The sequence below is a fragment of the Ascaphus truei genome, chromosome 2, assembly GCF_040206685.1.
Source record: "Ascaphus truei isolate aAscTru1 chromosome 2, aAscTru1.hap1, whole genome shotgun sequence".
In the NCBI taxonomy this organism is placed as follows: Eukaryota; Metazoa; Chordata; class Amphibia; order Anura; family Ascaphidae; genus Ascaphus; species Ascaphus truei.
The window spans coordinates 102500147-102523651 of NC_134484.1; the positions used below are offsets into that span (position 1 = coordinate 102500147).

The 23505-nt window shown below is 40.5% G+C and overlaps 1 protein-coding gene across 1 annotated transcript in view; it reads left to right on the forward strand.

Moving 5' to 3' along the window:
* Positions 1-22944, forward strand: part of ARMC1 (armadillo repeat containing 1) — a 38857-nt gene extending 15913 nt beyond the window's left edge. The window contains exons 2-7 of the mRNA XM_075584023.1: positions 806-1008; positions 2156-2247; positions 14600-14789; positions 18259-18375; positions 18777-18851; positions 19649-22944. Of these exons, the coding sequence (XP_075440138.1) occupies positions 847-1008; positions 2156-2247; positions 14600-14789; positions 18259-18375; positions 18777-18851; positions 19649-19840 (828 nt within the window). The 5' untranslated portion in view covers positions 806-846 and the 3' untranslated portion in view covers positions 19841-22944. The remainder of the gene's footprint in view (positions 1-805; positions 1009-2155; positions 2248-14599; positions 14790-18258; positions 18376-18776; positions 18852-19648) is intronic.
* Positions 22945-23505: the final 561 nt, after the last annotated feature.

The following is a 23505-nucleotide window of genomic DNA, read 5'->3' on the forward strand; positions in this document are numbered from 1 at the left end:
CCACGGGCCGTATGTTGTGCAGCCCTATCTTAAACTATTAACCTAATACAATACCTGGAGTATTACCATAAGGCTTCTGCAAAATATGTAAAGTAACATTTTTTACAATAAAATACTTGGCATAATCCTTAAAGCAGCAATCCAAACAGGGGTCAGCACTTAAAAATAATAAGACTTAATAAGACTTACAGTCTCCTTTTTGGTCTCACCAATTTTCACCTTTAATGTATTAAAAAAATCAGCACACAGAGGGAATGGAAATGTCAGCAGAAATAGAGCAATGTTTCAAGTCCTCCTCGCCCCTTCAGAGCTGAACCATGGGTTTTGTTTTGTTTTTTGCTCTGGGGAAACCCCTGGTTGCAGAGATACTTGCCTGTGTAGTTGCTGGCATCCTGCCAGGGCATTTAAATGGGCCGAGTGCTTTCTAGTAGCCCGCGGGGCCCTGTGACATTTGGTGACCGTATTGAACTCCGTCCGGAAAGTATGTCAGAGACCTGGGATCCCCAGAGCAGAAAACACCGTTCAGCTATAGAAAAAAAACAATCCAAAAAAACAAAAATGAATGGCGATGTTGCTGCTTTTTAGATATTGTTCTAGAGCAGAAGCTGCCGCCACATGTCTGCTACTTCCATGCTGACGAGGCGCACATTTTTCATTTTGGATGTGACTTCCTGCTATGGAAAATATCAAGAAAGCATGCCTAATTCTGAATATTGACATTGTCTTTTCACATCAATAAATTAATATTTACCCTAATATTCCCGATTTCCTTTCTCCTCCCCCCCCCTTTTTTTTTTATTTTTAGGTTTTCTTTGCATATGGCATAGAGATCCCACCTGCTGTACCATGAGTGGAGAGCCTGATGCACTAGCAGTTGTCAACCAGCTGCGGGATCTGGCTTCGGATCCCTTAAACCGGCGAGCCATCGTACAGGACCAAGGCTGCCTTCCGGGCCTTATTTTGTTTCTGGATCATCCCAACCCTCAAGTTGTCTACTCTGCATTACTGGCACGTATTTTCCTTTTTTGGCAGGGGGTGGGGCGGGAGAGAAGCCCAAATAAAAATATTAACCCCCTTTATGGTTGAAAAGGTACATTGTGGTCTAAATCACACACGTCATTATGTGCATATTTCTTGTGACATGTCATGATATACTGTATGCACAATACCAAACCAGAACATATATAATAAGGGTATGAGTAATCATTCTTTTCTTATAAAGAACTGTGGGGCTATACAGCTTTGTGCATAGAATTGTGCCTGCACAATGAGTCCATATCCCACAGAGCTTACTGCCTGGTTTTGGTGCCTGAGGCAAAGGAAGATTTGAGCGACATGCCCCAAGGACACAGGTGAGCGGACACAGGGATTCATATCTGGTTCACCAAAATCAAAGGCAGTGACATTACCACTGATCTATTGTTTCAGTCCCCCTTGGTGAGTTACACAGTTGGTAAAGACATCCCCATTTTCAGTACTGATTATACCAAGATAAATCACGCAGATGTACTATTCTCATCTCCCCCACACACTTTTTTTTTTTTTTTATTATACCTGTGTTTGCTTGATATGTTAAGTATTTTTTTTATAACGTGTGTGTATGTATGGTATGTATTTTTCCCTAGAAAAATACTGTATAATAATAATGCGGTTTGGGGTAATTGATTTACTGTTTGCATTGGTTTTTATTTTGATTTGTTTCCTACATTTTGTCTGATGCTGGCAATAGGTCTCTGAGGTCTTATGGATTCTTGGATATTGGAGCTATTTTTTGTGGTATAATGTTAATGACGCTCTCCAACCTATTTTAATACAGTGTGCTAGAGCAGACGTTTCTGTAGGTATGTGGCTTGTTTACCATGGCAACTTGATCTAGCCTGGGTTTTGTAAGTTCTTTTTCTGGTATAATCTACATTCTTTTTAACCCATTGGTGTTGTGCCAGTATTTTTTGTAGTGTATCTACTCCTGTATTAGCAGTAAAACGTTTTTAATAAAATGTATTCCCTTGATATGCAATATATGTTCTATTCTGCAGGCATATTTGAAATGGATAATTTTGTGTAGGATCCTAAAATGTATTTATTTTCAATATAACTTGCTTCTAATATTTTTGTGTGTTCTGATATGATTATTTTTTTTTTTTTTCTTTTTAAGGCTGTCCGCTATTTAGCAGAATGTCGCTCCAACAGAGAAAAAATGAAATGCGAACTGGGTATGATGCTAAGCTTGCAAAATGTAACACAAAAGTAAGTGGCCAGCAATTTTCTTAAAATAAATTATAGAAAGATGTCCAAAACCAATACCCATTTTTTGATACACTAAGGCAGTTCAATACGGTAAAGTTTGGCATTATTGTGCTGATTCTGTTGGTACAAGGATATCGGTGACCGGTGCATCAGAGGTTGATTATATCCCATAAACGTATGTTTCTCCGCTAGGACCACTCTACTGTATCTTAAGTATTGGTACAGCCTCCCCCGCCAGGGATAGGGGACTAGTACCTAGTGCTCACTGGCACACATATGTAGTACACAGATTGTCCCATATAAGGCTGACTTAATAGCATAAAACCACAGGTATAACGGACTGTTTGATTCCAGGATCCTTCAGTGTGGTCCTATTGCGGTTTCCAAACAGAGTGTGATCCACTAAGCGAGATGAACAGGAAAGAGGCAGAAAAAAGGCAGCGCTCTGCCAAAAAAGCAGGAGGAGGCTCACAGATAAAATAAAGTTATTTATTCCATAAATGGATCAGACTTGACACCTAGAGCAGCAACAAAAGCAACAGATCTACGCGTTTAGGGCCGTGTGCCCTTTATCAAGGTGACCTGCTGCCTTTTTTCTGCATCTTTGCTGATTCTGTTGCACTGGTTTTGAGGTGTGTGTGTGTGTGTGTGTGTGTGTGTGTGTTCATCATCATCCCTTGTTGATCCACTGCTGGATGAAGGGCCTCCCCAATTATATTCCAGGTACTGCGTGTCTTCTTCACATTGCTCCAACAGATTTTCTGATTTCATCCTCCAATCTTACTTTTGGTTGTTGTCTTGGTCTTTTAATCTCTTGAAATCTAGTCAATTACCTCTTCTTCTTTCCTTCTTTCCTTGTCACTTCAGGTAATACCCAGCACACATCTCTCCATACTTCTTTGCATTATCTGAAGCTTGGGAATTATTTACGGACCAAGGTTTTCATCCATACGTGAGCACGTGCAGAATACACTGGTCAAGAACTTTCCTCTTAAGCCTTAGTGGAAGGTTCCCTTGAAATATTGTCTTGTTTCTTCCAAATGCCCTCCATCCCATCTTCATTCTATTGTTTTCATTCAAAAGGTTCCCATCCATTACTTGCTGGCCAAGGTAGATAGTCTCCGACTTATTCTAGTTCTATTCCGTTTATTTGAATCGTTGTCGGGTTGACCCATTTATTGATCACTTTGGTCTTGCTGAGATTAATACGGAGGCCCACCTTCTTACTTGCTTCAGCGAGTTCTCCAATTTGTTGCTTTATGTGTTTTTGGACTTGTGGCAAAAATGCCTCTTGCAAATCGTAGGTGATTCAAATATTCGCCGTTCACTTTGTATTCTTTTTTTTTGTGTTTTTTTTCTTCCAAATCTAATGTCTTGACCAATTCTTCAATTGTTGCAGTGAAAAGCTTTGGTGACATGGGGTCTCCTGACGCATTCCTTTTGTGATCCTTATCTTGCTTGCATCTTCATGTAATCTAAGGCCTTGGCCATGTTTGGCGCTTGCTGGCGGAAGCGTGCTGACGCGCGCTCCCGCTCAGCACTGAGGCAATTAGAGCGGCTTTAGTAGGGGCTCACCTGCGCTTCCGCGCGCTTGCGGAAGCGCAGGTCTTAGGGGAATTTAAAATTTGCCCGCGAGACAGGCCGGTCACGTGAGCGGTTCTCCCAATGAGGGCAAACCAGCTCCGTGACGTCACTGGCCCGCCCCCGGCCAGTGACGCTCCCGCCCCCGGACTGCCCCCTGACGGCCTGCTGAGAGCGCTTGCGGTAAGCAACCGCAAGGCCAGGGAAAGCACCCGCTTTCCCTGAGCCTCAGCGCGCCTCAGCACGCCAGCGGTAAGCGTGTCCAAGGCCTAATGAGTAATGTGGCATTCTTGTAAATGTTCTTTTATAGTATCAATGTGCGCTTCTTCAACATTTAGTGTTTTTAATGCATCTAGGACTGTTGAGGTGTAAACGGAATCAAATGCTTTTTTGTAATCTACGAATCCTAAACTGAGTGGTACTGTAGATCGTATTCATTACTTCAGGAAATCCCTTCTTGTACGACTTGGTTGTGTTGTATCCACTGTGATATCCTGCTTGTTGCCTAGGCTGGGCAAAGTCCAGGGTCTGTTGTAGCCAATTAGGGATAATCTTATAAGCGATTGGAAGTAGACTGATTTGGTCTGTAGTTCTTGAGGTGTTTTGTTTCCTTTCTTGTGGATGAGGATAACTATGGCACAGCTCAAATGGTGTGGAATTTTCATGTTCTTCAAGCAGCATGTAAAGAATTTTGCAAGGATTTTATTCAACTTCCCCAGCTTCATTCAAGATTTCCGTTGTAATTCCATCTTAACTGGGAGCCTTCCCATTCTTCATGGATTTTATTGCTTTTGCCACTTCTGGAAGGACGCATAGTAAATCATTTGTGGTTTCTTTTCGCTTGTCCTCTGCTTGATTTTATGCCCTGTTTTTGCATACAATTTCATGTAGAAGTTCTCAACTCTCTTTATAAGTTCAGTGTTTTACTGTTGATCTTGTTTGAGTGTAATGATTTTGCTTCCTTCGAACCATAAGTCAAATCAAATGAGCTTTATTGCCATGACAGAAAAACATTTCAGTATTGCCAAAGCATGAATAACAGGGGTTGGGGTATAATGATTGCACGGTACATAGTGTGCTTCACAAACTAACCCAGCGCCCATATTATAAATGGGCTAGAGCTTATAATTGCTTGGAGGCAGTGAATATGTCAATGCCTACATCTAAAGAAGTCCACAACACAATAGTGGATAACAAGCCAGAGGCTCAAAACATATACAGGCATACCCCGGTTTAAGGACACTCACTTTAAGTACACTCGCGAGTAAGGACATATCGCCCAATAGGCAAACGGCAGCTCACGCTTGCGCCTGTCAGCATGTCCTGAACAGCAATACCGGCTCCCTACCTGCATCGAAGCTGTGCGCAAGCGGGGAGACTATAGAGCCTGTTACAAATGCCTTATTTACATCAGTTAAATAAAGGTAGTGCTTCACTTTAAGTACATTTTCGCTTTACATACATGCTCTGGACCCCTTGCGTACGTTAATGCGGGGCATGCCTGTAGTGTAGTCACAGTATGGAACTAATCCACAGCTCAATCTGTTAGGCTGATAACAATATTAGTCTATGATAAATGCAGGATGCTATATGCAGTTGGCAACTAATATTGAAGACACTGATCCTAATTTGTAGCTCAATAGTACTACCTGTCTCTAGAATAGTGTATTTGGCAGACTAACCCAGAGCCTATATTCATGAATGGGCTAGAACTTTAGATAACTGGGTACAATTATGCCACTTGTATATACTCCTATAGAGAACAGTAGCCACACTTGTACATATACTTAGAAATAGGTTAGAACAATGTTGCCCTTGCACACTCTGCAAAGGAGAGTGATATACAACCGTTACAGTAACATGTATAGGCTCCCTCAAGCAGTAGCGGGGACCCGCTGCTGATCGCTGTGCGAATGAAAGTGCTGCGGTCAGACAGTCTGCCCTGTGCGCGCCCGTGAATGAGGGTGCCGACGCGTGCATTTCGCGTAACGAAACGCTTTCTCAAGGCTGTGAGTAGAGAGGGCCCATATAGTAAGATTTCAGCCTATGCATTATTGTTCCAAGAAGCTGCTACACGTTGTAAACTGCTCATTAGCTGATTTACAGAGAGAACTGTGGATCAGTTCCACATAGGGACAACACTATATGTATCCGGCCTCGGGCTCATTACCTACTATTGAGCTGTGGATTACTTTTAGGCACTGAAATACTTATTGCCTCAAAGCATATATAGCCCATTCATTCACATTTGGGCTATATCCTCTGAACAAGCTGTCTGTTCATCTATATACTGGTTATTACATTTAGACTTTAACTTTGCCTTTCTGCATTCTCTACTAAGGGATCATTACATTAGCTATCCCCTTAGTGTTAATTGATCCATCAATCTCAATTAACTCTTTTAAAACTATTGATTCAGGGTACTATACTATACCCGACATAGGAACAGTAGAGTGCGTCCTTTATGTCTAATTTTTAACCACCTTTATTTTAACATTTATGATTATTAAAGATTACGTTTTTAATATTGACATTAATCATTTTGATCAGGATTGTGAGTGCCACATGTTGGGTTCTGTTTTTCTTAGAGTATCATTTGTCATGGGTGGTTGCTGGGTTTAAAAGAGCTTAATTGGGGGTGCCTATCCTGTATGGCCCACTAAATATGCCAGATGGGTTGCATGTTATTGTTAGTCTGGAGATAAGGGCAGAGGTGGGCTTATGCGGCTCATGAGGAAAGAATGTATTTGTCTGGGAAAAGATTTGAAAATTAAATGTCTACAGAGGTGTATTTGGGACCAAATATGGGCTATCTCATCTTCTCTTGCCAGTGACCTCTCTGGGAGAAAACATATGACCTATGGTGATATATAGCGTTTTCTTTTGTTATATCCTTTTTATTTTGAGAAACTGTTCTGTATTTTATTTGTAATTTATGTTCTTGTAATACTTTTTTCTGTAATCTAAACACTGTGAATATTTATGTTTATATTAAATGTTTTAATAAGTAATGCTTTGGACTTTGAATGAACTGTTGCAGGCTCTTGAGTATTTACGTTTTCGGACACATTTTGCTACACCTGATTTTTGTGTGTTAAAGTGCATAGTTTTTTCTATAATACAAATTGTTATCCCACCGCTGTGCCACCATTTGTCATGTACGCACATGACCTGCATATGGTACAAGGTTTAATACACTCACTCGCAAGCGCTACCACTTTTCAAATTAGTTAACATCTCTCCTAAATCCGTCCCAATATATCTAAGTGGGCACGGGATTTAGATCTAATGGGATGGATTTAGGGGAGATGTTAACTAATTTTGAGGGACCTTTGCGAAGGTGACGGGGTGGGTTATTTCTCAACAAATTTTGATTATTCTGATTAGCTTTCAAACTCCACTATGTTTCTCCATCCCATATTAACGATGAAGCCTACGCCCACTGATTTCTTCAATTACTACTTCCTCTGTAATGAATAGGTGTCCGCTTTTGAGCTCAGTGAGGCCTTCATCTTTTTCTTATTTCACCATGACCAACAATATCCCATTAAATCTTTTCAAGTTCGAGTTCTAGTTCTTGCAGTGCTGCTTCACTGGAGCCTGGCAGTTGTAGGTTGCCACGTTTAGGTTTGAAGGAGAGCTTTCATTTAACCTCCAGAGATTCAGGTCACCCTCTGCCTTCTTCCAGAATGCTGTCAAGCCTGGTGACATTCCAGCCTTTGGTGAATGAGGGCCTTTGCTATTTGGTGTATTCCATATTTGGGGATTGAGGCCTTACTGACCATGCCGGCCTCATTTGCATGTTCCGTACCTTTCCCACTTAAGCCGGGTATATTGTTCAAGCTTCCATAGTATGGTTGTGCGTGAAACAGTAACTATAGCAAATGGAAAGCGGGTATTTCAGGACTTAAAAATGAATAAGCCTTTTTTGTATTTAGGTGTCAGAGTGTGAATTTTGGGGCTGACAGTCTGCCAATACACTTATTTTTATTAAATTAAATCTTTTGCACCCTTACAGTAAACATTAATGGACAACAAATTTGCAAAAATCTCATCCAGTAATTAAAATTCACTCAAAATTCTGCATGCGGAGATGAGCGAGTCAGGAAAGTGCAGCGCCTAATCTAGTGTTGCTTTTCACAAATGCTGTGAGGTACATTTAGGAAGATTTGCCAAAATTGTTGGCTTGTGTCAAATTAGAGCCAACATGTTTGAAGGATTCTGTAAATGCACAACTCTCTTCAATAATTTAGTTAGGCCTCGGGCATGGAGTCTTGGGCCGCGCTAATCAGCGTTCCTGCTCTGCCGCGCCTGCTCAAACTGGAGCTTTTTTGTGTCCTGGCAGGTGAGGCAGTGAGCGCGCTTTGGGGGCGGGGCGGAGGCAGGCCGGGGGCATGTCGGGGGGGCGGGAGGCGGGGCTAGTCCCTCTCTCCCATTGGATGTGAGCGGTCACGTGACCGCTCCTCCGCTTCCGTGAGCGGCAAATTTTTAAATTTGCCTGTCTCTCCAAAATACCTGAGCCTCTGCACGCATGCGGAAGCGGCTGCTAATGCCGCGCTGATGACAGATGCAGGGGGTAAGTGCATCTGCTCAGCGCGGCTCAGCAAGGCTCACCGTACTATGTCCCAGGCCTAAATCAGTATTAGCTGATGCACCTTTTTGGTGGGGGGGAGGGTGGAAGAGACTAATGATATTATAAGACAAGCTTTGGAAAGTTCTCCTCTCTTCCTCAGGTCAGCAATATTGATTTACAGAGATTACATGAGCTTAACGTTAGGTCCCCATTGCAGCCGGCGGCGCGTGGGGCTGTGCGTGCGCCTCTCACCAGCCCCATAACTGCTCCCTGGCTGTCCCCAGTGGCGCCTCGCTCACTGCGCACTGTGACACGTCAGCCGGCAGGGGCTACAACCAGTTTGTGATCTCGAGCGGCGAGGGGTCATGTGGTGTGGCAGGGAGCCAATCAGAGAGGCGGGAGCGGGGGGGAGAGCGAGAGATGGAAGGGAGGTGTGTGCGTGTGCGTGTGTGTGTGTTTTTCTTTGGCTGGCAACGTGGCCACACCCACACAGCCCATTTTGGCCACGACGCTGTGCCTCAGAACGCCGCCTGCAGATCATGGTATAAACGCTCTGCACCCGCCGCCAGGTCGCAAGGCAGGCGTGCAGGCGCGTGCAGTGGGGCCTCAGCATAACACAGATGTGAAGACCAAAATGCCTTAGATTATCTTGTATCTGTGCAAAATGCATGGATAATGTTTCGCAACTGGGCTATCATGACTATTTCTATTTAATAATTTACAAAGTTTTTGGACACATCTGTATAGGCCTACAGTACCCCAACTTAATAAAATATTGTTTTGTTTCGCCAGTACTTTTGATTTCAGTTTTTTTTCTCCCTCAGTGGCACAAACCTCATACCAATGCATAGTAAAAGCGAGCGTTACAGGCCTACTTGCCTCACGCGAGTTTTCCTCTCCTGCGATGTGTGGACTGTAGGTTTTTAGAGTGAAGGAGTGGGGGGACATGTCAAGGAAGTGTCATGCATTAGAACACCTTTAGCAAATAATAAAATGCATAATGCCATGCAATTTATAGAAGTAATCTGCAAAAAAATATATATCTTTCAGTCGCTCACACACTGTTATGCATGAAACATGCCTTGTTTAAAAAAAAATCCTGTTTTGTTTCTTACATCCCAGATAACTTTCTATAAATCCTGTGCTGTACACTACAAAAAAATAAATAAATGAACAATTATATGCAAGTAATGGACAATACATCAGAAATTTCTCTCCATAAATTATCATTGAAATTTCTGTCATGGTATGAATTAAAGGTTCACGTTTGTAAACCCCAGAAATAACATTTTCAATAGTTGAGTTGTCCATATTCTCACACAAAGCAAGCACAACTCAACTGACAAAAAGTAATTTGAACAGTATCCAGGCAGAATAGCTTACTAAATTTTTATTGGCTGTTAGCCGCTCACATGACCAGGCTGTCTCGATGCAATAGCAAACAAGTTTCTATGTAGCTCGCTCCGTATCTTGCACTATGGATGAGGCCTAATATATCGTTTTAACGTAGCAAATCTCGGATTTTCCGTAGGATTCATTGGCAGTGATGATGCAGAATATCTTATCATAACTTGCCTGTGGGTGCAATAACCCCTGCTACTTCTGTAACAATGTAGTCACCTTCCCCTCCCCCCCCCCCCTCTTCTTGATATGTGGAAAAGCATGTGTCTGGCTGCTAAACAGCATCTCATAAATTCTGCGAAGTGCTGCTGCCCCCTCCGATGGTGAAAGGGTTAAAGTAAGACCGTGCTATGTAATCTCTATTATGAATACTGACCATGTTGATGACTGCTGCTCATAGCACTGGCTTTATACACTGACCTTTGAAGTGATGTACTTGGCTGGAAGATGGCTGTTTTTACGGTTGGCCCTCCTTCATAATGTGGGTTTTACGCCATTAAACAAGGTGGGGCTTCTCATTTTATCCAGAGTGCATCGCCCATCTATGAATGTTTTTTTTTTTTTTTTTTTTGTAAGAACTACTTTTTGTCAATCTTTTTAATAATGCCTTTGCAAACGTTTTGCAATCCCATGACTTGCACAAAGATCTCCCCCCCCCCCTTATTTATTGCATCGGAAAAGTAAGAAAATTCTGTGGATTTCATGCACGTTTTTGGCAATCCTTTGGCATGGCGTGGTCTGTGGCCCATGTAGAAATGAACCTGTGAAGATGCCCAGTTCTGCTTCATTGTTTCAAGTTTGATCAACTGTAACTGCAGTCCAATTGCTATAAATTTTCTGCATTGTGTTTTTCACTGGTCTCTTAGGCCGCGCCTATAGTGCCGTCGATGGCGACACGACGGGTGACGTCACCCGTCGCCACAGGCGACCGTTATATTTCATTGGGCGGCAGCGTCGCGGGTTCCCTGACATTTGATTGGTTCAAGAGCCCTTGAAAAATCAAATTTTGCCGGCTACCAGTTTTCGCTCCATTGCTCCGTCACATTGTCGCCGTCGCGCTTACTATAAGCGCACGTGGCGGCGGCAATGCATTTGTTTTCGGGCGACGTTGCGTCGCCGGCACTATAAGCGTGGCCTTAGGCTGCATCCATAGACGCAGCAGCCGTGTGGAGGCGCGGGGAGGCTGAGGGAAAGCGGGTGCTTTCCGTGGCATTCGCGCGTCCTCCGGGGGCGTGTCTATGGGCGGGCCAGTGACGGCACCGAGCTGGTTCATCCTCATTGGGCGAACCGCTCACGTGACCGCCCTATCACGCGAGAAATCAGTTTTGACTGATTTCATGCGCGCCCGCACGCTGTATAGACGCGATAACTGCCTTTAGGCAGTCTGATCACGCAGCGTGCGGACGCATCAGCGCGGTCTGCCCTACTATGGCCGCAGCCTAAGTGTTTAACATTTTTGGTGGTGTAATGTCTGGCAGCAGAGTACCACGGGCCTTCTGACTCCAGCGGCACGTGGCTGTTGCTGCAGAGATCACGTGGCCCTCCTTACTCTTCTTGCGTTCCAATTAATCATAGCTGCAATCATTTTGAAATTCAGAAAATCATTGGAGCCATAACCAAAAGGCCATCATAAAGGTTACATTTAGCAAAATGTGTACGTAAGTTGAAAAGGCACAAGTGAGGGGTATTCAGATTTTTAATTAAATTTTTTTTTTTTTTTTTTTAATGTGATGTAGCTCAAAATTACGGTTGTATCACCACATAACATGCCTCCGCTAATTTGTGGTGAAAAGAGTACACATTTCTAAGCCGTCTCTTCCCTGAGGCACGAAATAAAGTGCATTAACCCTTCCGGTTCCCATGAAGGCACAGGGTTGGCTGTACTTCCTGGCATGCAAATTCTTTGCAGCTCCCCCCCCCGGCCGTGAAGGGCTGATCTGGCTTTCACAAGGAAACTAAACTTTAAAGACATTTATGTTCTGTCAACTTGGGAGCGCTTTGTCAGCAGAAACATTAAAATGTCAACTCTGACTTCTAGTCAAGCTCAAAGACATATTTACGTGACTTTTCAGGATACTAGAAGTGACACATTACACAGTTGCATGTAAGAATAACACTGAATGCATACGATGCTGAGCATAACCGAGAGCCGAGGAGTTTATCAGTGCTGGTATTTATGCATGGTTCACACATTTTAATGTGTCCATATGAACTACATTAAAACTAGCAGCTTCAACTGTTGTTTAATAATTGAATTTTATGGCGTGTAAAGAACTGTTATTCCTCTTGGCAACGATTTTGTGTTGCGGTCCAAAGGCCAATGTTGATGGGTTTTTTTTCCCCCTCTATCCACGTTATCAAAAGCAGTATTGATTCTGTTTCAATCACTAAAGATATTTTTAGTATATAGTCAGTATGACAAATATTACATTTTGCTTCTAATAAAATGAAAATTTACTTTGCTTTTCAAGACGTCTTTCTTTGCCAGGTTATCTGCCTTTTAACAAGCTGAACTAAATCCTGTGCTTTAATCTGTTCTTCCAATGTATTATTCACTTAAGAAGATTAGGGTAGTCAATGCAACTTTAATGTAATTATCCCTTGCAGGTGCAGTATGTCTATCTCTTGTTAGTAATACATATCAATTTTCTTTAGTGCCTCGTATTAGTGCATTGATGCCTATTCTTCTAAATCTCACAAAGCTGGTTTTAACGTTTGCAAATAAACACCCAAGTTTGTTTAAGATGAATATGAAGCACTGTTAAATTAATCTTTACCATGATTTTTACACGTACAACATCTTGTAGTCTTCAGTTTCAAAGTAGAATATTCTGTAAAATCATCAATACATTAACTAAAGCGCCATGGCCCAGATCCACAAAAGGGTGCTAAACTTTAGCACGCGTTTAAGCCCATTCATATGAATGGGGTTAGGAATCTGAGGCTTGATAAAAGCTTTAGTACCCTCGTCCTGTGCACAGTAAGAGATAATGTTATAGGCGTATGTAACTTTTGCATACGCCTATAACACCATATATTATCTCTTACTGTGCATGCAATGTCTTGTGTATATAATGTATAACCCTGCTCACTTAATGTAACCATGTATCTGTCATCATAACTGCGCCCAGGACATACTTGAAAACCAGAGGTAACTCTCTATGTATTACTTCCTGGTAAAACATTTTATCAATAAAATAAATCACGCCTCAGATTCACAAAGGTTTGTGGATCTGGGCCTGTTTGTTGTATTAACCCTTAGGGGTTCCCTTATGACACTGGATATCAGAATAGACTGATCATCCATTTGGACATATTAACAGCAAATTGTTCAATCCCCACACCCATCCTCTAAAAAGAAATAGGCTTGATATTTGTGAGGAACAAAGGGCCAAAAGTTATGAGGGGTAATTAAAGGGGGGTGGGTGGGGGAGAGAAACCCTCTGCCCTCCAAAGTACAGCAATGTTTGCATGTCTCCCAGCTTTAAGGCTATCCATGGAATACAGTGGTTTGGAAACGAGTCTTTGTCTGTAGTTTAACCGCTGTATGACATGTGAATGATTTTAATGAAGTTGATTTGAGAACACGTGGAAGACCATGTAAACACATTTATGGGTATTTAATCTTTACTGGGATCACAAAGTGTTGGTTTCAAAAACGTTCTGGTATTCCACAGCCAATTGTGATTTCTTTTTGTTGCTCTGCCTGGGCATAATTGCAGTTTCGTGATTCTTGTGAAACGTTGCTGTCCCACATGGTAGAAGTTGCCTAATGGCAGCAGTATGTTTGCTTGATTTTAAAACTACACCTACATAACAGTCAAAAGGATTTTTCAAACACTTTTGTTAACGGTGTAACATGAAGTTAACGGTGGGTTTTGCTTATCTTGACATGTAAGCCAAATAAGCCTTTCACTGCCCCGGTACCTGCAAAGAATGTCTCTGTTATGAAATGCAGAACTCTCTTTCTTTCAAGTTTGAGCTTAATTCCTATCATTGTATCTTGCTACCTAAGCATATCCTGCCCTTTTTGTTTTTTACATTTATTTTTTTTATTTCAGTGTTAACGATCATGAACGTTCTAATTTCTTGCTGCACTAGGCTTTCGGGCGACCTCTATTTTGATCTTCCAGACACTTTAAATGGTTTTATCACCCAAAAGGAGCAGCGTATTAGAAAAAATATATATAAACTGTCTGAAAGGACAGGAATATATCTCTTAAAAAGATTAGCAGCACAGGCTGCTGCTTCAAAGGGATTGTCTCGCACACAAGAAACATCCGGACTATGTTGTAAACAATGCTTTAAACCATAATTGCAACACCTTGAAGAGCTCCTACACCAAACGTTTAAAAATGTGCATTCCCTCAAAATAATCCCCTCCCCCCCCCTCTCTCCGTGTGTGGGGAGACCCGGAAACTGGGAAAGTAAATGTGATTTATTAACATAACAGTGCAAATTATATGGACCTAGTCAGTGGAATGGAATATTTATTTGTGTGCCACCATGGGCTTCATTTTTGTATCCACAAATTACCACTTAATGATATCTCAGTCTGGCCTTTTTGTGATATCCCTTCTATGTTGGCATGTTGTAAAATTATATAACCAGCAAAAGAGACGCCGTACGAGCCACCAATGACTGAGCTCCTGTCCCTATACCATTTTATATTGCTTCTGCAAAGAAAATGAGGTTCTGTTTAAGAGAGCCAGTTATGTGTAAATGTGAGCTAAATGGGATTACCTTTTTTTTTTTTTTTTGAGCACAAGCTAATTTGAGACCATGGCTTGTTTTCAGGTCTACTACACCAGGAGAGACGCAGCTTCTAGCCTCTGAAATCTATGATCTGCTTAAGTCGTCCAGTACGGCAGATGGCGACGGAATGACCGAGATGAACTCCCGGCGGCGCAAGGCACAATTTTTCCTGGGAACTACAAATAAACGTGCCAAGACTGTGATTTTGCATATTGATGGCCTTGATGATACAGTAAGGACTGGGTTTCTACATGGCTCTAACTTTCTGGGATGTATTTAAATATGTGAAGAGCAATGCATTATGGTCAAGTTAACATTTGCGTTATATTCTATTGGAAAGAAGAAAGAATGGAGATAAATCTCCTAGTCCAATGCTCTAAGCGATATTAAAGATGTGCATCACATAGTATCAAGTCTTTTTTTTCTTCTATAGCACAGATATTTGACTGGTCCAGGTATATAATATATTCACACATAAGTCATTATGGCTCAAAGAGTTGGGTATAATATTAGTAGATAAATCAAATCTAATAAACCATAACCCCTAGAGCTAGACCTGGTGATTCATTCCCATGAATGTACTCACGACCTCCGTTGATAGTTCCTGGATCCTGCGTGCTCTCAGCCCGAAAACGAACCATGCAAAGCTTCCTCCTGGCATGGGAGGGATGATGGCGGTGCACTGCGTGTCAAACGCTGTGTGATGCGTTCCGGATGAAGGAAGTGCAGCTGTAACTGGTTACGTTGTAAAAAACCCCAGCTTTTATTGAACGTAGACAGGCATAATAAAAAGCAAGAGTCAGGGAAGAAGCCTCTGACGCGTTTCATCAGAGGCTTCTTCCCTGACTTGCTTTTTACTATGCCTGTCTACGTTCAATAAAAGCTGTTTTTTTTTTTACAATGTAACCAGTTTCAGCTGCACTTTCTTCATCCGGAACGCATCACACAGCGTTTGACACGCAGTGCACCGCCATCATCCCTCCCATGCCAGGAGGAAGCTTTGTATTGGAAAGAAGAAACTTCAATTCAAGTCTACAAAATGGTGGTGTGTTTTTAATGTGCTCCCAATTCAACTAATGGGTAAATGTTTTTTTCATGAATGCTAATTCTTTCTCCCTAGTGGATTTGATGACCATAATTCTTATAAGCAAACTCCAGTATATGCATACTACATAAATAATTAGTTGGAGATTTGAGGATAATAATGGCCTATTTTGTGTATAAAAGAGCAGTGTTTGTTTGACTCTTTTCTGCTACAAGAATGCACCTGGTATATGGATTTGTCACTAAGAGGCAAGATATGATAAATATTTTATTGCATTTCTAGACTAAATATACACATCTAAAAATGCATGTTGCATTGGTTCCAGCGCAGAACGTACAGTACATGCCACACGTTGGCATGCTTTTCACTTGCTGGTGGCACATTTTGACAGCAACTTCCAATAGTTTTTTTTTTTTGTTGTTTTTTTTATTTTTTATTAAAATTATATCTGTAATACTAGGAGATTTGTGTAAATGATGATGTGCCCATTGTCGAGACAAATGTGATTTGGTGATAATAAACAAAAAAGAGGGATCAGGACAGGGCAAATTGGGATGCCCCTAGGTAGTGGGCACTGGGGGGAAGATAGTATGGTGCTTCAGGCAAAAAACCTTGTCCAGGAGACAGCGTAGTAAGCAAGTGGGGGGCCGAGCGCACCAACAAAAGATGCAAAAAAAGGTTCCTGCACAAAAGATCATTTATTGACACTGCCATTCAAACGCATCCAATGTTTCGGTGCTAAGCACCTTCATCAGGGATCCCGAAACATTTCATGTGTTTGACTATCACAGTAAATAAATTATCTTTTGTGCAGTAACCTTTTTTTGCATCTTTTGTTGGTGTGCTCGGCCCCCCCTTGTTTGGTGATAATATCCATTATGTCTGACATTAAAAGGTGCTGTTCCAAGCAGGACCAAAAGCCACTGTTGTGATCTGTTTAATAGCTTAAATATACATAAGTGACTCCTTTTTTCAAAAAGATCAGACAAGTCAAAAAAAAATTAAAAAAAAAAAATGTTTAATCGACTTGTGGTAACCAAATGCTTTTACAATGTTTACTCTCTTCTGTGATATAACATTTTGTGGACCCTTGTATCAATTTGTAAATCCAGAGTATTTTATGAAGCCCTCCCTGCCTGGCTCCAAGGAAGGTTACATTGAGGTTATTGCGTGTTGGACATCAGCAATGATTTGCCTTGTATCTGTGTGCTGTCTGTGGTCAGCTGAGCGGTGGAAATGATGGGCGCCTGGAGTTTTTATAATACAATTTCAATCCTTTTATTAATGTCCCCATGCATAGGAATATTGCAGTCAGTTACATGTAGATTGCCATAGTTGTACTTCATTTCATTCATATCACTATCACTCTTGATACTTGTCTTCCCTGAGTGCCCACTCTTAAAACTTGTGGGAGGCACATTAAATTTATATAGTAGCGTCTATATATTGTGGCCCGGACCCCCCCTTATATAATACCATCTTGGAGATCCCTTTTATTGTGGGCCCCTGCTGAAATCCTGGCCTGTTCCGTGTAACGTTAGTTACTTTCCTGCCCTGTTCTGGAGTTGGCACTTCCTCAGGGGGTACTGAGTACTGTGGATGGGGATCTGCTTGTAGGACTGATTCCCCCAGATATCTTCGTGGCTTTTCTGCCTTGCCCACTGAGGCATGTCTGCATTCCTGTTACTGGGACATGCTCTTCACATATGGCCAGCCGATGGGATTCTAATTGATGGGACACTATCCCTAACTGCAACACAATTAAAGGGGGGGCCTGACCTATTCTGTACTTTAAGGAACACATCCTTAGCTCTACGCCCCAACGCTCCTCTCCTTGCATGGTGAAACATAACTCCCAAAAGTCGCTGCTTCCTCCTTTTTATACTTCCTGTGACACCAGTGTGGAGTTTAGTATCTGGTGCATTACCATTAATTCCTTGTAGTACACTAGTAAACCTATGAAGGGGGGAGGAGTTACACTTTGTTCTATTATTTTGTGTAAAGTAATTATGATGTACAAAGCTAAAAGTTGGGGGTCAATAACTGATCAGATTAATTTAACAGGACTTGAATCATCTAGCACTAATTTCTACCAAGCCTCCTCAATAGCTACAAAAACTGTTGGTAAAGTTATTAGGAAAATTGTTCAGCTTGGCTTGAGACCTCCGAATTACTCAAATGAATGCAGTCCGTGCTGTTTCCGATCTGCCAGTGACTATTGCTGAAGGGATACAACATCTGCTTTGATGCATTCCGTCAGTGTGTGTACAAGGTGTCTGATAAATGGGAACCTAAACACTAACTGCTCGGCAATGAGCACTTCAGTCAGTCAAAGCTTAACCAAGGGGGAATGTTTTGCTGATCATATGGAGCAAAACGTTCTTGGCTTTTCAGCAATATTTTCTTCCCATGATTTACAGTTGATTTCATCCCAGGTTTTTTTATTTATAAAGCGCATTGTGCCTTTTATTTAGTCAGAAGTGGAACACACGTCAAGGCTACTTTCAGTTTAGCACACTATCCTATTATTTTGCTTTAAATGCATTGCTGTGTTGTAGTCCCATCTGAAGTGATGGGGTATTTGGACTAAAACCACAATCTAGAATCCATATATATATATTAAAATCTATTTGCTTGAATTCACTCTTGTTTCCAGTCTCGCAGGAGTCTTTGTGAAGACGCCCTTTTGAAAATCAAAGGCGTCATTAGCTTTACGTTTCAAATGGCAGTTCAAAGATGCGTGGTCCGAATTCGATCAGATTTAAAAGCAGAGGTAAGATCTTTTGCTACCAATACAAAAAGGTGATGCCAAGATAGTCTGACGACTTGATCTGCTCCCTGAACATACACAAGCGATCTGTTTTTGTAGATTGGTTTGAAAGATTTTGCTTTTCATTTGTAGTAGTAAATTCCTATCTTTTTGAACCGACATTTTGCTGACGCTGTAATTTTTCAATGCAATTACATGTAACATTCTATAGGAATTAGATACGAAGTCTTCGTTTTCCATGACTTATTGTAACTTGAATTAGCCTTCTTGATGATTGATGGTATTTCCCATCAGTTTAAGTCAAATAATGTCTCTTGAAGGTGTGGGGGGAAAAAAAGCAAAATACTACGATAAACCCTGTTTGAGCATTTATTTAATGCTACCTACTCGTGATTTTCTTTCAGGCTTTAGCGTCCGCTATAGCATCCACCAAAGTTATGAAAGCGCAGCAAATTGTGAAAGGCGATGGTGGTGAAGAGGTAAGATGCATTAACTCGTTGTTTGGCATCATAAAGACAACACTGGCCCTTTTATATTATCAATGTTTCTTAGCTTTGCAAATGTGGCAGCAACCATCTAAACAAGCACAGACCGTGTTGCAGATCAGAATTAAACAAACCAAAAAAATAAATATGCATGTAAAGACACACCTGCTATATCCCTTTCAAGTATACAATGTTACATGTATAGTATTTGTGTATCGCATAATATATGCAACCCACATTAGACACTACTCCAAGAGCAATTTAGAACTATTTGATTTTGGTCCATCCATGTTCTGGAATGTCATAGTACAGAGTGCTAAACGGTTGTGGTTGATATAATCCTGCCTTGTTTTTATGTTTCTTGTGGATTACTGCTTTCAAAGTTGCAGTATCGGAAACACATATTGGGGTACACAGACATTTTAAGCACACAAGTTGTATTAATTGGGCTCCTGCATATACAGTGTATATATATATATATATATATATTTTTTTTTTGTACGAGTAAAGAAAACCGGTGGAAGTTTTAAGCCTCTGTATTGGTTATCAAGAAAAATTATTAGCGGAGCAACTCAACTTAATTTTCCTTTTCTCTTATTGGTCCCAACAAAAGATATTTTAAGTCTTAACGATTAGGGAGATTGCTCTCCAAGTGCATACTTTACCTTCAGTCCCATGATTGTAACTTAGGTGTCATTTTATTCATAAGCATAATCGCTGGTTTAAACTATTCTGCCCTCCACGAGAGAATGTAACTCTCTTTTTTTCCATTTTATTTCCTGTTGTGTAAGATGTTGGTTCCATTCCAAGATACTTCTGTGGATGTTGAGCAGAATACAGATTTGCCAGACTACCTACCTGAGGATGAAAGCCCTATGAAGGAACAAGATAAAGCTGTGACCCGTGTTGGGTTGCACCAGGACAGTGCGAGCAATTGGCTCAGCACTGCAGCAAACTTTTTATCAAGGTCCTTCTACTGGTGACCTGGGATTGGGACTAGAGGACTACGGATCTGTTTGAGGACAGTTTTCAATCAGCCTGGTGAACTGCAAAGTGCAATTTGCAATAAAATATCACACATTTGTTTTAAATCACACAAATTATGCGGTTTTTACATTTACATGGATAGCTCTGCTTGTAAAGTTACTTTGAGGACAAAGGCAACTGAAAGTGTTGCTTTGTTATTGCCTCACTTTGTAAATGGGTCCACAGTTTGCTATTACACTGTCATGTTGTAAGCCAAATAATTTTGATTGTGAACATACAGAAGTGTCTGAGGCAGCCTTAAGGTTGTTGATTTGTTTAAAGACACAGGAAGCCCATTTTCACTTCAATTCTCAGGATCTTTCTTCTCATTTAAATTAGATGAGCTGTGCATGAATGCCTCTAAGATACATTTTTTTTTCTTTGCCTTATTTTGTTATAAAAGTGCTTTATTATTATTTTTTTTGTGACTTGCTTTTGTCACCAGCGACAACTTTATTTTGTTTGCCACAAAGTGAAAACTACAAAAAACTGAAAGTTTTTATGCCTTCTTGATCATATTGCAGTTATTCCTTTACGTACCGCAAATGTGCCATTACAGGGAGAGTAAATATAGATGGCAATGAATAATAGAAAGAGAAGGCCTGGATTTAAGCACATTATGACCTTAACTGAAAAGTGATGGGACAGTCATTCTAGCATTTTTGTACAAATACCCAGAAGAAGGGCTCTGCTCACACTAAAATGCTGGAATGATGAATGGTAATAAGATTCAATAGATGTATTCAGTATTGAGAATCTGCAAGCATATGGTTGTATGAGCTTAGTGTGCTAAAATCTGTTAATGTAGAGTTGCATTGGTAACCTTTTTTTAAGCGTTTTTATGCACTTTGTAAATTTAAGCCACCATGTTGTTGAATACAATTTTACAATGTTAAGAGAAGAGAGAGAGAGAACAAGCAATTAATTAATTGGTCAAGGTAAGGTTAGTGTTGTGTATTTACTATTACAAGGAAAAAAGACCACTAATTGTCATTAAAAAGACTACTTGCACACAAGAAGTAAATCCTTCTCTTGCCGCTATGCCATGGTGCCACATTCTGATCTGGACCTCATAGTAATATTAGTTGGAAGAAAACTGTGCTTTTATTTTATGTCTCCGTTTCTTATAGAAAATGAGTGTAGTGGAAAGGGTAAGATTTAAAACTTCTAATGGCTACCATTTTCTAACCATGGTTGTTTTAACCCTTTTCATTTTGAGCGGTCCACAACATATTGGCACCCTTTGGCATAAAAAGCAACTTGTGTTTTGGGTTCTGGCATTGTAAGCAGTAGTGTGTCTGCCATTGCAACTGGGGCACAAATGACGACAGGGTATAAATAGTTTTAAGCATGAGCAGCATAATTAATAACATTATTTTAACTACTGCTTACAATTGTGACCAATTATTTGCCAGACCGGTAATGCTTTGCTCCTATGACAGGTAAGGACTTAACACTCCGAAAATAAGCATCAGCCAATTAAATGACTTTACAATGTGTGGCTGTATCAAGCAAAGAACTAAAACAGTGTTTTGGAACTACATATGGTTATAATAAGTAAAACAAATTCTGGAATTGAATGAATTTCATGTTATGGTTACAATTGTGCTATTAGCTTAATTTCTCGCATGGTTTCCTATTGAGCGTATCGGCAGTTTTGTGAAAGCCTTTGGTTTAACATCCGTGTCACCGCCTTAATTTTTTAAAAACTGCGTTAGTGTAGATTGGGGCATTATCGAATGTAAACTCCTGTTGACTTTTTAATGCAAGTTTCCGTGTGATAGTGCCACAATTGGCATTACTGCAGCTTAATTAAAAAACTCTGTAGATGGCAGAAATGCAACACTCCAACCCCTGCTATACACTAACGGGGTAAATCTATATATACCATAGTGACTGAAAATCTACATCGACCTCCTTAGGGATTTTCATCCCCATAAGAGCCAGAGAGACTGCTCGTGGATATATAGAATAAGGCCCTAGGTATTGGAGATGAAGGTTCTGCAAGCACTGAATGCTGGATTACAGTCTGAAGATTGAATATCAAGCTTCCAACAGGAGAATTCCTCAGCCTATGCAACAGTAGGGTTACATGTTTGTTGCTTTGGCTGAATTAAAGTAATGTTTCTAATTGGCTTCAATAGTTACCTACCTGAAGACGCAAGTAAATCAAGTTCTATAACTCACTGTTCAGCCCTTCAAGTACCTTTAGCTTACATGTCATCTTTCCCATACCACAATAAACTGGAAGCAGTGAATGTTGTCCCCTTTCATTTTTGTGAGAACCAAATGGTTAGGTAAGAGAAGAGCTGATGTGATACTTTACAGCAAACAGAAGTCTGAAGGAAAGCAGAATTTCTGGTTTTGTGTCCTACATTTTATAGAAAACTTTGGCTGATGTATCATTCAACCTTCAGGTCCTTCAGTGCTTAGAGAGTCTTCAGTGCATTGAAGGTAGTACAGTCATTGGCAGTACAGTATAAAGATTACAATCCATAGGAAACCTGATTTCATTTGTTTGAATGCTTGCTGGAGCTTCCTGTTACATACTGTAAGTTGTCTACTGCATCTTGGTGCAGATAACCTCCTATTTTGTTAAGGCTACTTTTTTTTTTTTAAATGAACAATGCAAGTGGTTCACCGACTTAAAATAAGCTACTACAGGACACTTGTTTGTATATCTATAGGTTTTGGTTCAAAAATATACGCACAGACTAAAGGCAAAAGCTTTACGAAGCATGCATTGCTTTTTAAGAATGCCTTTAAACGAACATGTTACATTTAAGCCTATAACTTCTTCAGTAGACTGACATTTTAGTCTTGTATGGCTATTACAATAATACATTATACTTCTTTGCAGCAGTGCACATCGGTCTTTTAATATAACTACAGCTATTGTTAGTGGTTTATCAAAATAGTGATATTAACAGTTGTAAACATATATATTTTTTGCCCCAGTCACCAAAAATGCATTTTTCTGATATTGCTGCTCTTAGGATAATAAAAGCAGTCTGTAAATTCAACTTTTAAATATGTTGTGTAAAATAAAATAATATAACAATTGTGCCTTTTTTCTTGGTTTTTACATTTCTGAAAACTACAGCACTGGTAATCTTGTAAAAACAAAAAAACAGAAGCTACAAGTTTACATTTGTAATAATTTTTGTTTGAGATCCAGTTCGCCTGCAGGATTTTTTTTTTTTTTTAATTTTAAATTTAATTTTTTACATAAATGTGTTTATATAAAATACTCAAATCCTTTCACTCAAAATAGGACTAAACATTTGAAACAAACATCAAAAAGGAGCGGGGGGGGGGGGGGAGAAGCACTCACTCTATATTACAAGAAAGGGAGGACACCAGACTCCAACAAATACTTTTTTGAATTGCAGTATACATGCACAGAAAAAGTAACAATTGCAATAGATAGGTATGCTGTACACAAAAATGGAAAAAACTTACATAGCTGACAAACTCGCCCGAAGTGACTCGACGTTTTGGGCAATGGCACTTTAGGAGTCTTTGTCAATGACTCAGTCGAGCCTCTGCTGTGTGTCAGCTATGTAAGTTTTTTTTATTTTTGCATAGTGTCTATAGCAATTGTTACTTTTTCTGTACGTAT